The 16975-nt window shown below is 36.7% G+C and overlaps 1 protein-coding gene and 1 long non-coding RNA gene across 2 annotated transcripts; both read left to right on the forward strand.

Moving 5' to 3' along the window:
* The first annotated feature begins 8145 nt into the window (after window positions 1–8145).
* LOC123307962 lies at window positions 8146–8683 on the forward strand. The gene is made up of 2 exons (XR_006537024.1): window positions 8146–8217; window positions 8335–8683. It is a non-coding gene; the product is annotated as an uncharacterized LOC123307962 (long non-coding RNA).
* Window positions 8684–15110: 6427 nt separating this feature from the next.
* Window positions 15111–15659, forward strand: LOC123307410. The gene is made up of 2 exons (XM_044889699.1): window positions 15111–15412; window positions 15495–15659. Exons 1-2 carry the CDS (start codon window positions 15116–15118, stop codon window positions 15537–15539), a joined length of 342 nt encoding a protein of 113 aa, XP_044745634.1. The 5' UTR covers window positions 15111–15115; the 3' UTR covers window positions 15540–15659.
* Window positions 15660–16975: the final 1316 nt, after the last annotated feature.

Here is a 16975-nt window from a genome sequence, read left to right on the forward strand (position 1 = left end):
CCAAGTCTAGATGTGCAGTCCGGTAATTCCCGGTCAATCAGCGACGGTGTTCCGGCTGACAGGTTCTCTGGAATACCACCTAACCAGTGAGTATTCTCCAGCAATCTCATAGCCATCTTCAGAGAGTGCTCCAGCTCGGTTTTCTTGTGAAGCAGACTGACAGCTTCCGGAGATAGACTTCTCAGTCGGCCTTGAACGTGCAGTAGCCGGCTCCTTATGCGCTGCAACTCATTGTCTCTATTATTAAAATCGAACTCACATATCTCTCCCATCAAGTCGAACAACTTGGCACCACAAACCCCAATTTCCTGTGCCTGGTCAATTTCATCTCTTGGAATGAACGGTATGTCGGAATGGATAGCCCTTCTCAGTTGAGCTCTTTTCTCCTGAACGGTGTGTCCCACGGTGCAGCCTCTTGCCTCTAACTCCCACGTAAGTTCGTCGCTTTTCAGTCGGTTGACATCCATTTTTACGGCACCACAAACTCAGAAGAAATATTTACAATATGCACTCTATGGATATATACAAGAAACAAAGAACGGTTACCAATTTGCCAGTGAAGAGTATTTAAAGAAAACGGTACGGTTACGGTAACAGGAACTACTCACAGAACAGCAGAAGTCCCTGCTCGGGCGCCAGATGTGATAGACTTTTCGTACTCTGGCAGCTCCTTACGGTTGCTCGGGCGCCAGTGGGGCAATCAGTCAAACCCCACGTCTCTCACAGAATCCCCAAAGAATTGGAGAGCCCGGGTAGACTTGAGTATCAGTGGAGAAGGGTATCGATGAAGACTAGGGCGGTAGCGTCTTCCAAGTGTCTGCTTTTCAACGGTCTTTAGGCGTCAGAAAGAGTACTTACCTCTTCTAACTAAACTCTTAGATGAAACTGATTTAATAAATAGACTCTCACTGGCAAAATAATTGGCAACAAAAATAAATGTTCAACTATTTATTTCTATTAAAATAAACTGTACACAAAAGAGAATATACAGGTAGACTAAATCGTGGACGTCAACGGCTGTGTCTGGTCGGCGCAGGACGGCTGGCAAACTTTCACTTCAGGAAAATGGGCGGTTTCGGAAATATACGGAAGTAAGTCAAGTCTCAATTAAACTAAGTGCAAAGAAACATGCACGGTTTCGGAAAAATATTTCAACTAAGGCAAGACACAATTGAATGAAAAGTACGAACGGTTTTAAAATAATAAACGGAATTCAGTCAGGCCAAAATTTAAAAACACCAGTTCACCGGGGTACGCCCTCTATCTCTGTCTCGGTGGTTTGTCTATGATCCGGTGTCCTTCGGTCTCTCTCTCTCTCTCTCTCTCTCGGTGACCTCAAGCTGGCTGACTGTCAAACAGCGGCCACAGAGTCCGGCGGTGAGGGTATTTGACGGTTATGGAATCCCAACTCTATGCTCGGCGAATCTAACCTATAACTATAATTCAAACGGTTGGAAATCGGGATGAAACGGTCAAATATTCAGGAATCGGAGAAATCAGGGGGGCCCAACGTCCTCCTGGGACCCAAATGTCACCCTACGGTAACGGAAAGCTATATACAGCAGGAAATGGTCAATCTACGGTTAATTCGGATTTTCAGCCAAGCAAAAGTCTAGAGAGAATATTTTTCCATAAAGGTGCAATGAAGCGGTAATAATTTCAACAATCACTTGCCTTAGATTTTCCTTTGCTTCGTAAGTACGGTTTTACTAACTTTGCACACACTCCACTCGTTCACCTCTCAACAACGATTCATACTGATCTTGACCTTCAGCGACGGAACTCGAAGAAGTAGGTACCCCGGAAAATTGTCCCCACCATGGGTAACTCAGTCCCCCATTGGATAAACTCAAATTGTTCGGTAAATCAACGGGCTCGGAAAGAGACAGAAACAATTGAAGAGAAGGAAAAACGGAACAAGTTGAAAGACCTTTTTCGAGTCAGAAAAAGTACGGTTCAACGAAAAGAATTCTTAAATATATGAATTCTGAAAACAAGATATATTCGGTCTCCGCTACAAATATGGGACTGGTCGGTGGAAAACAATGACATGAAATCAATTGGTAAATCCCCCCTATGATAATTTAACGGCTTTCTTCCGAATTTCCGAAATACTTCGATTGTCAGGTCCTATTAAGAAAGTATCGGTAGAGAAATTTCCTTTTCGTGGCGGGGTAAAATCTGCCTCGTCACACTACATATATCTCCCTTGTACATATAATTAGTTTCCGAAGGTGTGAATAAACTTTTACATAATTCGATTTTGACTTCTTCGTTGTCGCTACCACCCTAGACAACAGCGAGCTCTGTCTCCGGCTAGCAGCTACTCTGGTAGGTTTGCTATTCTTCCTATTGAAAAGAATAGCTGGCGCTCGAGATTAGGTTTCTCCGAGTAAACCACGTTACAAGCTTCTGATGGGACTCATACCCAAAGAATAGAGTCCACTTGGCGGCCCGCAAAGAATTGGTTCCGCAATAAACAAATCCCGGCGTCGTCATATTTGAAAGCGCAAATTGGACCCGATGGAAGAAGTTTTGAAGGCAATAAGATATTTCTATCCATTTTGATTTGTGTTTTTCATAATTGTTCGTTTATTTAAGGTTTGGTTGGGCTAGGTTAGGTTAGGTTAGGTTAGCTTCCCGTGCGATGGTCATCACCTTGTCGTGGTGCACGGGCTTAAGTAATTGCGAGGAATCTCAAGACTTGATTTTGAGGGGAGCAATGAAAACTAAGAATGACCAACAACAGGAAGTAACTATGACTTTCTGGCTCCCAGAGTTTATGAATTCATTGACTCGGGGCAGACCCAGAGAGTATTGTTAGTACTTCACTGTTGTATTTCTATTTCTGATGCGTTCCCCACTACAAAGAATTCTATGTTACAGGAAACAACGAAATCGACAGTGGGGCAACAAAGAAGAGGAATTACCACCGAAGAGAAGAAACAAGATCAACTTCGAAATTGGATGGGGAGTAACTATGGCTTAAGTGGCCCCTGAAATCTAAGGACTCCAGGTAGACCCACGGAGCAATGTTAGTGCTTCCCATCGCAATATCGCAATATCCCGAACCCAAAATCCTTCTAATCCAAGGGCTGAAGTCTAGGCATTCTGCCGGAGACAGAGCTATCGAGAAAAGGCTTCGGAGGGTTCGCAGGAGGAAGTGGCGTGGTTAACTATGGCTTTCTTGGCCCCTCTAGTCCGCGGACAAGAGGTAGACCCAAGAAGTACCGTTAGTACCACCTGCAAGAAGCAACTATGGCTCTCTTGGCACCTCGAGTCGACGACACGGGGAAGACCCAAGGAGCAATGTTAGTACTTCGAATCGGATCTACGACTTATCTATCCCTGCGGGAATCCGAGCGTGGCCGCAAGGAGTACGTCTCACTTTCCCCCTCAGAACCACGGGGTGGACATAGTCCGTGGTGATACGTCGGAGAAACTATGACTTGCTTGGTCCCCGGCATCTCCGGATCCGAAGGAGACCCAGGGAGTACCGTTATTGTCCGACACATACCACAACATCTCTGCGCAATCTCCGAGGGACCAGGGCCAACGTCTGCTACAAATATGTCGTATATGTATATGCTATATACAGCAGACCGGTCAAGACCTTCCGAGGATCTACCCCGGACAGCTCGAGTTCCGTAACCAGAGCCAGGGGGATACTATGGAACGATTCAAGCCAGTCATCAGACTGTGAGATCCGTGAGACGGGGTCCTAGCTTCTTGCCTTCCTTCCCCACCTCCCCAGAGGAGCAAGGAGTATGTGGCATTCCACGCAGGAAATACCGTAAATACCAATCGCCTTGGTCGAGACGGATATTGTCCTAGCGTACAGCAACTTAGTCGTAAAGGTAAAGGTCAGCGTCCCTGAGACCTCGACTTCGTTGTTGAGGAGGGGGTTTTGGTGGGTGAGAGCCCCACACGAATCCGCAGTATTGCACAGCCCGCTGCGGAGAAGCCGGTATCGGTTTCCCCCTACCTCTAGGGCAAAAAAAAAAAGGTTAGCTTAGGTTCCTCCTACCTCTAGGGCACAAAAAAAAAGGTTACCTTAGGTTATCCAATATTGTAAGACCAAAAAACCGATTCATTTAATATTATTAGATCCGAAAACCGATTTCTTTATATTATTATTAGGTGAAGTTATCGTTTTGTCAGGGTTAGGTTATCGAATACTGTACAGGGTGGGCAAATTTCGATGTTTTAGCACTACAGATTTTAAACCAGAGGAGATAGACAAAATCTGATACCCCATTCTCGTTCTCTTTTTCAGAGAAACTAACAAGAGTAGTAGTCATTTTTGGCCACCGTCTTTTGTTTTCGAGTTATAAGCAAAAATTGGAAAAATGGCGATATCGAAATAAATTTATATCTCCGCTAATACTGATGATAGAGCTCTGAAATCAAAACATTATACAGGCACTTTTTTGAGTAGAATCCAGTGGCGTGCTTGCCTTTTTAGCAGGATTTTTAATTACGAAGCTATGACCCAAAGTTATGTTTTTTTAAATGGGAACACTAGATTTCTGCGTATTTTTTTGAAAGCTTAACTTTTACTGACTTCAAAAATATATAACATCATATGGTTTGTATCAATATAAATAATAGAAAATGGTCAAAAACCTGTTTTCTCCATATTTCTATGGTTTCAACTTTTGACGAGTACAGAAAAATAGAGTTTCTCATAACAAAAGCAGTCTCCTTCCGGCAATGTCATTCTTTCTATGCTTTTCATAATTTTCACAAAACTTGAATCAAGATATATTTCATAAATTTTCATTATAATGAAAGGACTTATAGAAGGAGGCAGTGGTAATCATACGATGCTATATTTTTCTATGCTGATCAAAAGTTGAAACCATAGAAATATTGAGAAAAAGTGTTTTTGACCATTTTCCATTATTTATATTGATACAAACCATATGATGTTATATATTTTTGAAATCAGTAAAAATTAAGCTTTCAAAAAATTACACAGAAAACTAGTGTTCCCTTTAAAAAAACATAACTGTGGGTCATAGCCTCGTAATTAAAAATCCTGCTAAAAAGTCGAGCACGCCACTGGATTCTACGTAAAAAAGTGCCTGTATAATGTTTCAATTTCAGAGCTCTATCATCAGTATTAGCGGAGATATAAATTTATTTCGATATCGCCATTTTTCCAATTTTTGCTTATAACTCGAAAACAAAAGAAAGTGGCCAAAAATGACTACTACTATTGTTAGTTTCTCAGAAAAAGAGAACGAGAATGGGGTATCAGATTTTGTGTATCTCCTCTGGTTTAAAAATTGTAGAGCTAAAACATCGAAATTTGCCCAACCTGTACAAGTAGAGAACTACTCATGCTGAAAAATTCGTGTGGAGATCGATCACTAGTTCAAAAGTTACGCCACCTCCCGTACTATTCGCGTCGTGTTGTTTTTAGGTTGATTTTTAGTGTTTAGTGTTGTGATAGTGAAAAATAGTGTAATAGTGATGTTGGAGTTGATTGTGTGCCGAAGACAAAAGGGGAACTGAAATTCCCTTTGGTGATTAAGTTTTTGAATATCTCGTTAAATAAGCTTCTGCTTGCAGGATGCATTTCTAATCCTGCCTAATAAATGTTGTGTACCTAGATGCAAGAGCAATAATAAATCCTCAGGAAACCATGATGTGTTAGTGTATTTTCGTTTCCCAAAAATGAGGAACTCAAACAATCGTGGATAAGAGCGATTCCAAGAAAAAATTTCATTCCCGGTAAATACAGCGCGGTTTGCGAAATTCATTTTGATGTTAACGATATCGTGAAATTTAAAAAAAAACCTTACAAGCTCATGGAATTATAAAACAGTCTCCAGTCAGATGTCCACAATTGAAAAAAAATGCAGTTCCCAGAATCTATTTATCAAAAAAAAAAAAATCCCATTCAGAGAACTAATCCCCAGTCTAGAAGAAATGAAATTATTGAGCGGAGTAATAACGAGATTGAACATTTTTTGAATTCTGATTTGATCAAAGATTTCGATGACCTCAAAATCAATTTCGGTAAAAATGTGGTTATCTCGGGTTGGGAAACGAAAATATTCGACAACAAAATATACCTCTTTTTATTGAATTTTCAAGAACAGTAAATGCTTCAAATATAATCAGTGAGACCCTTCAGGTTAAAATTTTCATTAAAAATATTCAGTTGGCATATAATGATTTGAAATGGATCCTACCTTTTGACCTTAAACTCTCAAGGTGGTCCCAGCTTTCGAACTCACTTTCACGTTATAAGTATGTTAATAAAGTAAGCTCGGAAGAAAGTTGTTGATTTAGAAAATCTGAAGAAATCTTTAATTTTAGTAGAAACCTTTCTAAAAGAGGCGGCGAATGAGAATTTTCAAAACCTCAGACAATTGGAAATAGTATCGGATCAAATGCGGAAAATCATCAGTAAAAAACTGAAATATGCATCATGTAGCATAGTAATGTCATTGATTTTATATGCTCAATCCCATTCATGTTGTCAGTTATTGCGAATTTTTTCTGTTTTTTCTGAAGGAGGAAATAAATGTTACTTATCTAATATACCTCGCCCTTTATCCACTTTAGATCGCATTGTAGTTCTGTTAATAGCCGAAATTTATATCAATCTCCGATTAGATTATAGATCAAAAAATATAATAGCTTCTGCTATCAATTCTACTGTCCAATTGGCTAAGACCGTTTTGTCATTTATGATTAGTTCGGAAATTTAAAAGAAATTGTTAAATTGTTACCGGTTGCAAAACATAAAGGAAACTGAAATGGTGTAGATAACTAGAGAAATTATAGATTTTGTACAAAATTGTGGTTTCGAAGTTTTAGCTGTCATAACTGATAATCATTCCATAAATAGGGTAATGTTCAGATCTTTCTCGGATTACTTTAATATTCCTAATCCAAAAGATGAGCAAAAGCGAATATTTCGTTCATACTTCTAAAAATATTTAGAAAAACTGGCTTAATTTGAAAAATTTGGATAGAACCTTTGTTTTTTTGAACTGGAAAGATCTACAAATTAAAAGATATGCAAAATTTCAAAATTTTATAGATATTTATAATATTAAAAAATTCTTCAAGCAAGCAAGCATTCAAAATTTCTTATAAATCTCTTTATCCCTCGGTATTCAAACGCCAAAAAGTAATTTTTTGTAAATGGAATAGAAGCCATTCGACATACGATGGGTGAGTTCGGCTTGAAGTTCTACAGATCAAACGGAGAGTACGGGGAACGTGACGTCATCAGTAGATCTCGTTCCCGGTCATTTTTCAAACCCGAACGTGTGCGAGCGTTGATTAACAATTGACATTAAAGGCGAATTTTGGCGCTGTAACCACAGCTTAACTATGGTTATGGTTATCTCTGACGTCATAGTTACTGATGACATTTATGTCATCAGCTGTTAGGTGTCAGTTGTCATTAATGAGTATTTTTGGACATCATATGCATGAAAAACAGTACCGTGGTGGTCATTTTCCAATTGGACTAGAAAAATCTTTGCTAATAAGCATTGCATATTTAGCGAGAAAAGAAACAATATTGTCAATTTCTGACAAATTCAATGTGGCCTGTTCCACAGTGCATGCCTGCATAAAAAATTTTATGAGAATTATGTCTAAAGACCTCATGACGAAATTTATAACTTGGCCTAGTAGGGCTTTTGCAGAAGAAACCGAAAGAAAGTTCAAGCGGATATGTGGTTTTCCTGGTGAGTTTAATAATGTTTCTTGTCGTGTTCTCAAAATTTTGGATAAAAATTGAATTATAAATATAAATAAATACAAAATCTACCAGTCACTACTCACATAGATATTTTGCCTGTATATAATAACTCTGATTGCACTACTTATCTCTAATGTTGATTTTTTTAGGAGTTATAGGAGCTATAGATGGATGCCACATCAAAGCTAAAGTGCCAGTTAACCAACAGGATAGCTATCAAGACAGAAAATCACAGCACTCAATCAGCATTCAGGGTATATGTTCATCCGAGAAACTATTTTTGAATGTTTCAGCTGGTTTTCCAGGTTCTTTGCATGATGCCAGAGTGAGTAATTTCCTACTATGATCATTATCGAATAATCGTGTACTAACAATTGACTATTTCAATTTCAGATATTGAAAGAGAGCGCTCTCTTTTATGAAAATTATCATTTGATAGGGGACTCAGCTTATCCCTGTAAATCTTGGCTTATGTGTCCATATCGGTGAGCATCTTACAATCTGAATATATGAATTCACACTTACCTTTTTCTAGTTGGGTATGATATTTCTTTCATAGCACATGTTTAGATAAATAATGAACAGTTACATTGTGATTTCAGTGATAATGGACGATTGAGCGCAGAGGAGAAGCATTTTAATTTTCTTCTCTCAAAAACCAGAGTTAGAATTGAGAACACATTTGCTTTGCTTAAAGGACGATGGAGAATATTAAAGGATATCGATACATATTCGATTGAAAGAGCAGTAGGAATAATTATAACATGCTGCGTGCTTCATAATTATTGTATACTGAAAGGAGATCATTTTGAAGTGGAGGAAAATGTTAATTTTACAAGGAGGATATATGAGGGAGAAGATGATTCTGGAGGAATTAATAAACGAAGGGAAATTACCAATTTACTTAAAAAAAATAGATATGTAGTTTCAATATAAAAACAAAATTATAAATGTAAAAAAACTTTTATTGAAAATTTTTATGGAAATAACCCTGTTGAAGACTAGAATATTTAAGACTTATATCACAAAATCAACAGAGATTTCATCAAGATAAACGTAAGGAAATCATCAACTTACCTTATCAAAATATCTTTTAAATGAAAGATTGTTCTAACTGTAACAAAAAATCATCAAAATACATATTTAAAAATGAACACAAATTTGAACATAACATAACTCTGCTTATAATATTTAAGAATAATATCACAAAAACTTCTAACAGTAATAAAAAAATTTCAAAATATTAAAAAATGAACTTGTTTAACCATAGACTAATAAAGACTATTAGTCTATGTATTTAACAAACACTACAAAAGTAAAACAAAAAAACTTTCTTTTAATCGCTCTCCGAGTCCGAATGTTTCCTTTTTTTTTGTGTTGCGTTTCTTTTTTTTCTTTTGTCAGCAAAAACTCTCTCATAATACTCAAAAATTTTGTTCTTTGAGAGTTTTGCTCTTTCAGGAGAGAATTCTGATCGTGAATTGCCCCCATCAGCTCCTCAAATTCTTTTTTTTGTTGGTCCATTTGTTTTTCCGTCGTCATATTAATAGAATCTATAATATGGGCTTTTGTAATTTTATGCTTTTTAGGCACAACTTTTTCATGTGTGATGCTCTCTGTCGCTTGAGATTTCTCGCTATGATTTAGATTAGTATTAGACAGTTCATCAATACTGATTAAACTGGTATCACACACCTCTTGAATTGGTAGTTCAAGAGACGCACCAGGCTCACTTGGTAGATCATTATCATTATTTCTACTCAAAGTGTCAATAACTTGTTTTAAATTAATTTTATCTTTTTGGCCTAAAATGGAGTCCATTTTCTCAAAAAATTCAGGAGGATCTCTTGTTTTAGCTCTTGTTGTTTTCAAGTGCTGTTTATATTTTATATACTGCTTATATAAGTTTGAGAACTTTTGTCTGCAAGCAGTAGACAATTATAGACATTATACCCTAGGGTTTGTAGATTGTTTGCTATTTGCTTCCACAATTCTAGCTTTACAGTAGACTTATCGTCAAACTTTTTTAAAAACTTTTCTGACCCTCGTAATTGCAGCATTTGGTATGTAGCTTCCTTATCCTCCTTAGTTCCTTTACCTCTGCTTGTCTAAACATCTACTTTATTGGAAGGACCTGCACCGCTCAGTGTCTCTACCACTTTTGAATTAATATAATTCAAATTATTTTCTTTATTTTGGGACGAAGGTCCTGATGAACTATTCGAAGGTCCTCTTTCGATACTGAGTGTTCCCAAGTCTTCTACACTACAGAAAGGTATTCTGCCGAGTGAAATTGCTCGGCAGACATAATCGATTAACTGTTCATCATCTAAAGAAAATAAAACATATTACATTCAAGTTTTTCAGTATCGTTTAAAAAGTGAAAAAATGAATTAAAAGAATAACTTACCGTTCTCCAATTCTCATATTATTTCTTTCCTATCTTGAAGAGAAATTGGTTTATTATTAACGAATATTGTTATTGCGTCCATTGCGATTGTATTTTTGAAACTTCGTGACATAAAGTAAGTCAAGGCACTTTGATGTATATATGGACATTAGAATTATTTTTATTTTATTCTTTACATATAAGGCCATACACTGTGATGTATATATGGTTTATTTATGAAGAAATACAGTTATCTCATTGCCTACATATGTGTTTTTTTTATTCAATTCCTCAAGCTTCTGAGAACATTGGATTTGAAACAACTCGTACTGGAATGGTAATATAGCATCTTGACAAGCTATATTAATTCATTCCAGTACTTTGTTTCAATCCCGAACTTGAAATCAAAATAAGTGATTTTGAATAGGAAGCATTTCAAATTTTCGCGCTCATTTTTTTCGAATTCCGGCCGCCAGAGAGCGCTTTTATTTCCAAAAACCACCGTCGATGAAAACAGGTCCCACTTCATAGAAGGAGAGTTTCCCTTCTATATGGGTGCGTTCTGTGCATCGTGAATCCCGCTCCCAACGTCTACTATTTGTGTTCTGTGCGTCTCTGCTAAGAATCTATGGCACTAAACTACATACCATACTCTTTAACCCTACTCAAGAGGAAGGTTACGTGTAGTTACGTGGTTAACTTCCTGTGACGTCATTGAAACGTCATAGTTACATGGTTATCATCGCCAAAATGTGGTTACCCAAGTAACTACAACCTAACCATAGTTAACCACTAGCGCCAAAATTCGCCTTAATTTGATATTTGTATTTTGCGTCTTGCGCATAGATAACCTTGCGACTTTTCGAAGCGCAATATTTTTGAACCATGCGATAGTAAGATTGGTTTTGAACTTTTTTTTGATGATGATGATGAGGAAGAGGAAAGTCAGGGCATTGCAGTTGGTGCAAAAGTATGGCAGTTTGCCGAAAGAACAGACCATAATTTTGAAGATCATCAATTCCAATCACATTTTCGTATGAAGCGATCAACGTTCTCGAATCTACTGGGGAAAATACGATTACTACCTGGTGCTGAGACCGCATAGGAGGATTTCCAGAAACTGGCATTAGAAAAGCAATTATTACTTACTTTGTGGTATTTGGTTAACATTGAAAGCATTCGGTGAGAATGAGCAACTTTTACTTGTATTAGAACAGTGTCTGAAATTGGGACTAAAAACTGAAGGTGCACTGTATATCTACTAATAGAGTAAAAAGTATTTACTTTTCATTTCAGTGGTGTTATTTATAGAATTTGTGATATACTATTAATTGCAAATGGTAAATATAAAATAATATCTGTAACAAATGAAGAAAAATGCAATGTAACATGCATTTATGTAAGGGAGAAGACAGATTTTCCAGGAAGATTATTTTAATATTATGGTTTGCTTAAATTGACCATGATAATTTCGAATTCATTTCTCATAAAAATATACAGCGGCGTTTACATTAGCGCCCAGTGTAGAGGCCTCCCTCACCACGAGTAATTGCGGGGCGAGGGCCATCGCTACGAGCCGGAGGTCTGTCGGTCTTGTCAGCTCTTGTTTTACTAGACGTCGCCAGAGCTTTCGACAGAGTATGGCATGAAGGATTAATATATAAGATGAGAAGTGCTGGATATTCGATCAAAATATGCAAGTTGATCCGGAATTATCTCAAAAATAGAAGATTTTACGTGAAAGTGGAAGGAGAATGGTCCACAACAAAAGATTTAGAGGCTGGAGTACCCCAAGGGTCAGTGCTTGGGCCACTTCTGTACAACATATACATTCACGATATTCCGAAGAATCCAAGAACCATGCTAACGTTATATGCTGACGACACAGGCATAGCAACTCGACACCGCAACCCAGAAGTAATAGAACGAGTTCTACAAGAAACGATTTACGAAACAAATGACTGGTGCATAAAGTGGAAAATCAAGCTCAATGGACAAAAGAGCCAAGCAATATTACTACAGAAGAGAAGACTGCGACCCACAACAAAACTGGAAGTTGACGGCGAAGAAATCGACTGGAAAAATGAAGCCAAATAATTAGGAATAACGCTTGACAAAGGACTTACTTGGAAAAGTCATATCAAACAAGCAATCGACAAAACGAAAGCAGCGATGAATAGACTCTACCCTCTGATAGGAAGAAGAAGCCACATGTCTAACGAGACAAAATTGAAGATAATCAAAGCCGTGTCTAGGTCTCAACTGATTTATGGATCAGTTGCCTGAGGTTTCGCGGCAAAGAGCCATATCAAAAGAATTCAGGCCACTGAAAATAAGCTGCTACGATGTGCAATAGATCACCTTGGTTTGTCAGGAATAGACAGATTTATAGGGACCTTAAATGGGAAACCATAACGGAATTCATGAACAGAAAAGCAGAGAAATTATTCGAAACAGCGAAAAACCATCCGAATCAAGAACTCAGGAGACTAGTGGACTAAGACCCAGAGGAAGATAAAAGGAGAATGCAAATTTACCGAAGGAGACCAAGAGATCAATTAAGAAGAGATTAAAATAAGAACATAAACTTATTGAAAAATCCAATAAAGAGTTATCCGTTAGAGGATATACACATAAATCTCAGCACGATAGTGTGCGAGAAGAAAACCGATTAAGAGATGAACGGTTTACAGGCAAATGCCCGGAACCAATATTCAAGAAGCAGTTAAGGGTTTTTAGTGGGTCTCGAGCTCAGGAGAGTGAGAATCCCCACACTTGTTTCCCCTCAGGAGAGGGTTTTCCGTGTGATTTGCAGATTTTCCCCCTGCTACACCAAAAAAAAACCGAAATTTGAAAACTTAGAGATACAATTCACAAGTATTTCGAATTAGCCTGTATAAATATTCACATAGTTTAGATGGTGCCATTTTGAGCTACTTGGAACCGTTTTTTTTAAACGAATTTTCTCAACTTATTAAATTTTTTAGGATTTCCGTAAAATTTCTGTAGAATTTTTTTAACGTAGAACCTTTTTCATTTCAGTGTTTTATTCTTGATATCTCTATCAATATATTTTAATAGCAAGCATGTTGCATGTTAATATGGGTGATATTCTTGAGGTTACTAATAATAAGAAATTCTTGAGGTGCTCTGTGAAAAATTGTTCCAGCTATCGCAACATTGGAAGCAATATGGGTAAAAGTTTTTTTAGATTCCCTAATCCAAATGACCCAGCACGAGTTTTAAATTGGAAATTAGCGTGCAGTGACGAAAGTATTATGAACAAAGATTCATCATCTTTGTATGAGAATAACAGGATCTGCAGTGACCATTTCGAAAGTGGTTTCATGACCACTCACAAATTAAATAAAAGCGCAGTCCCAACTTTGAATCTATTGATTCAAGGAGTATTGATGTTGGGACACAAACAGAAGATTTGGAAGTAATTGACTTGATTAAACATAGTACAAATTCTGGGAATCAAACAACATTGGAACTATCTTCAGGGACACCGAGAAAGAATAAATTGAGGACTTTGGTGAAGGTAGGTGAACAAAAGGTACATATCAAGAAAATATTCTATATTCTTCAGACCAAGTCTAAAATAATAAGAAAATTAAAAACAAAGAAGCTTAATTTTGAGAGGACTTTGGAAGCAATATGATGCCAAGAAAATCTGGTAACAAAGGCAGATTTCAAGAAAGCTTGTGATGTTCATCTTCCAGACTTTTTGGGCAAACTAGCAAAGACTGTCTGCGACCTGAAAGATAAAAAATTGCAAGGTCGAAGATACACTAGAGAGTTTAAACAGCACACTCTTGGATTATACTATTCTTGACCAAAAACTTACAGAAAAATGGTTCAAAACTATTTTTTTCCCTCCGTATCCACATTGAGGAGAATGACAGAAAATATCCAGAAAACTCCTGGATTAAATAATTTTATTTTCAGGAGCTTGAGGTTAAGACTGCAGGGTAGAAGCAAAGATGATTTGATTTGCGTACTCACAATGGATGAAGTATCGCTCAAAGCAAATTTGCAGTATGACCAAAAAAATGACGAAATTATAGGATTTCATGATTTCGGTGAACTTTTTCATTGCATGATTCTGTTAGAATTTAAGTTCCAAGAAAATATTTTGTAGGAAGAGGAAAAACATTCATTCCAGCGAAAAATGCATTAGTACTAATGGCCAGGGGAATCCAGGATAAATGGAAACAACCTCTTGGTTTTTTTTCCTAACTTCAAACTGCAACACAGCAGATTTGAAGATTATAGTATTTGAATGAATGATCGAAGCAGGACTTGACGTTAGAGCTCTTATTTCGGATATGGGCTCTAACTTTGTGTTATTTTCTAAGCAGTTAGGTGTAAATATGAACAATTCTGTGTTTCAGGTGCATGGTAGGAAGTTACTTTGTATTTTCGATACTCCTCATTTGATAAAATGCATGAGGAATGTGCTTTTAAAATATGAGGTAGAATTGGATAGTAAGGTGGCGAACTGGCAGCATATTGAAGAATTGTATCATATGGAGAAAAAGAAAGACCTAAAAATGGCAATAAAACTGACAGATGCCCATGTTTATCCGACACCTTTCCAAAGAATGAAAGTGAAATATGCTGTCCAAGTGATAAGTTCCACGGTAGTTTCTGGTAATGTGTGATTCAGAACTTGGGTTTATGCGTTTAAAATTAATAGCTACATATGTTTGAAGCTTTGTCCACATATATTGCAAATGGTCAGATGAATGCAGCAGCAGCAGGAACTGCACACTTCTTGGAGAAATTTGACCATTTGTTTGACATATTGAATGCAAACAAAAAAGCTGTAAACCAATTTAGACGACCATACAAAGGATCCAGGGAACAAGAAGAATTTTTATTGTCGATGCTGCAGAGTCTAAGGACGATGAAAGTTTTTTCAACCACCAATACAGGAAGGAGAAATGTCACTGGGATGTTTAAAATGATTGATTGTTTTCAAGAGCATTATGCTTTTATGTTATAATCTGAGGTATGAAGGCATCGATCAAATAAGTACTAGACGTTTAAATCAGGATTGTCTAGAAAATTTTTTCGGTAAAATCAGACAACAGGTAGGCATTTCAGTAAATCCAACACCGTATCAATTTATGCATGCATTTAAAAAGTTGTCCTGTATGGATCTGCTGGATTGTGCAGAAACTTTTAATTGTGCTGCAGATTTTGATAGCCTCCTGATGAACCAAGTAGACATACCTGTACCAGTAGAGCAAAAACCTGTAGTGCATGAAAATAACACTTTCAAGGTATAGTGTGCATGAGATAGTGTTTATGCATATGAAGGGAGTCGGCATGATATATTTTTTTCATAATTACTTTTATTTTCAGCTTGATTTTATATCAACAAATATTTCATTTGAATCTATAGATTGAAAGTACATTTTTCTTTATCTGATATCTCAATGGATAAATAAAGATTTTGTATTATTCACATTATTCCTATTCAACTACCTATATAATGTCTGAAAGGATTAATAAATTATATCTTATGACTTTCTGACTATTTATTGAAATGAATCCCTATTCAATTTCTGCGTTCGAGGTACCTACAAAATAGATTCAAATTTTTTTTCATTTATTTTGAGCATGTTGCAAAAGTGCCTGGTGAGTAATTAATTTCTTTAAATTGCTAGATGTTAACAATTGTCCAAATCGAATTCCAGATAACAAACGCAGTTTTCAGAAAAAATGACCTTCCGACTAAGAATGTAGAGCAGTATATCAGTGGATATCTGCGGAGAAAATGTTTGAAAAAACACAGTTGTTTAGACTGCCGAAATTTCACTACTAAGACCGAAGAACTAGATTCTACAAACCTGTTTTTCCATTTCAAGGGTAGAAATATGTCCAATAAGTTAAGTGTTGTTAATTGTTAAAAGCTTTATTTATGCAGGTACTGCTGATAAGTATAGCAGGGTGGCGGACGCCAATTTTGAAAAATTGTTGATGCTAGACGACACTTTCGTGATCTATGTAGCAACCTTAAAAGAAACAATGATATCCAACGTCCGATCAGTGTCTACAGAAATGCCTGCTAAAAAGCTTTTCGAATTATCGAGAGTTATCCCTTTTGAGCACCCTTGTCCACAGTTTCCCCATAATTATTTGCTGAATTTGTATATAAGGATGAGGATATTTTACAGAGTGAAATATGCCAATCAAAATTTCAAATCAGACGAGTATAATAAAAGGAAAATAAGAAAGCTTCAAATATTGATGAATCGTTAGACTTATAATGAAATGTCACGAACGCCGGAAAACGCTCTCAATGGAAATATAAATTGATAAGGGATTATATCCCGCTGTAAGTTGTATACCACTACTTAGAAATTTTTTGTTCCACTTTTTTTTTTCATGGCCTTTGTGTACAATGGAAGAAATTGATGGATCCAATTTGAAGAAAAAGTACCAGGAGCCATAAATTATATCTATTCTTATTTAAGACTATGTATTCTGTTTTTTGAGAAAATAAACCTATTCAAAAAAATTATACCGCTTTGCTTAAGTTATAAAATTCTCTTGATGTCTTCTCATGTACACATATTTGCCACAAAGATTGAATTGACCTGTGTAACGACACATGATCTTGATAAATCAACTTCCAATAATAATAATCAATTTTATGCACTTTAGAGAATATAACAGTTCTTCGAAATTCAGGCCTCAAAACATGCATATAATTTAGGATGATTCACTTCGTTATGGCTATGTATTATTTAACCATGCAGATGGAATATCGGTTGCTTCAATCAAGAATCTGGATGGATAATATGAATTAACAAAAATTGAATTCTATAGAAGCTTTTCAC

The sequence above is a fragment of the Coccinella septempunctata genome, chromosome 2 (assembly GCF_907165205.1).
Source record: "Coccinella septempunctata chromosome 2, icCocSept1.1, whole genome shotgun sequence".
Taxonomy (NCBI): Eukaryota; Metazoa; Arthropoda; class Insecta; order Coleoptera; family Coccinellidae; genus Coccinella; species Coccinella septempunctata.

What these genes read in the sequence shown, in the direction of transcription:
- LOC123307410 (XM_044889699.1), top strand. Translation starts at nt 15,116, where the DNA reads ATGCTTTTATGTTATAATCTGAGGTATGAAGGCATCGATCAAATAAGT. An exon ending in ATGAAAATAACACTTTCAAG is followed by an intron (nt 15,413 to 15,494) that starts GTATAGTGTGCA and finishes TTTTATTTTCAG; the next exon opens with CTTGATTTTATATCAACAAA.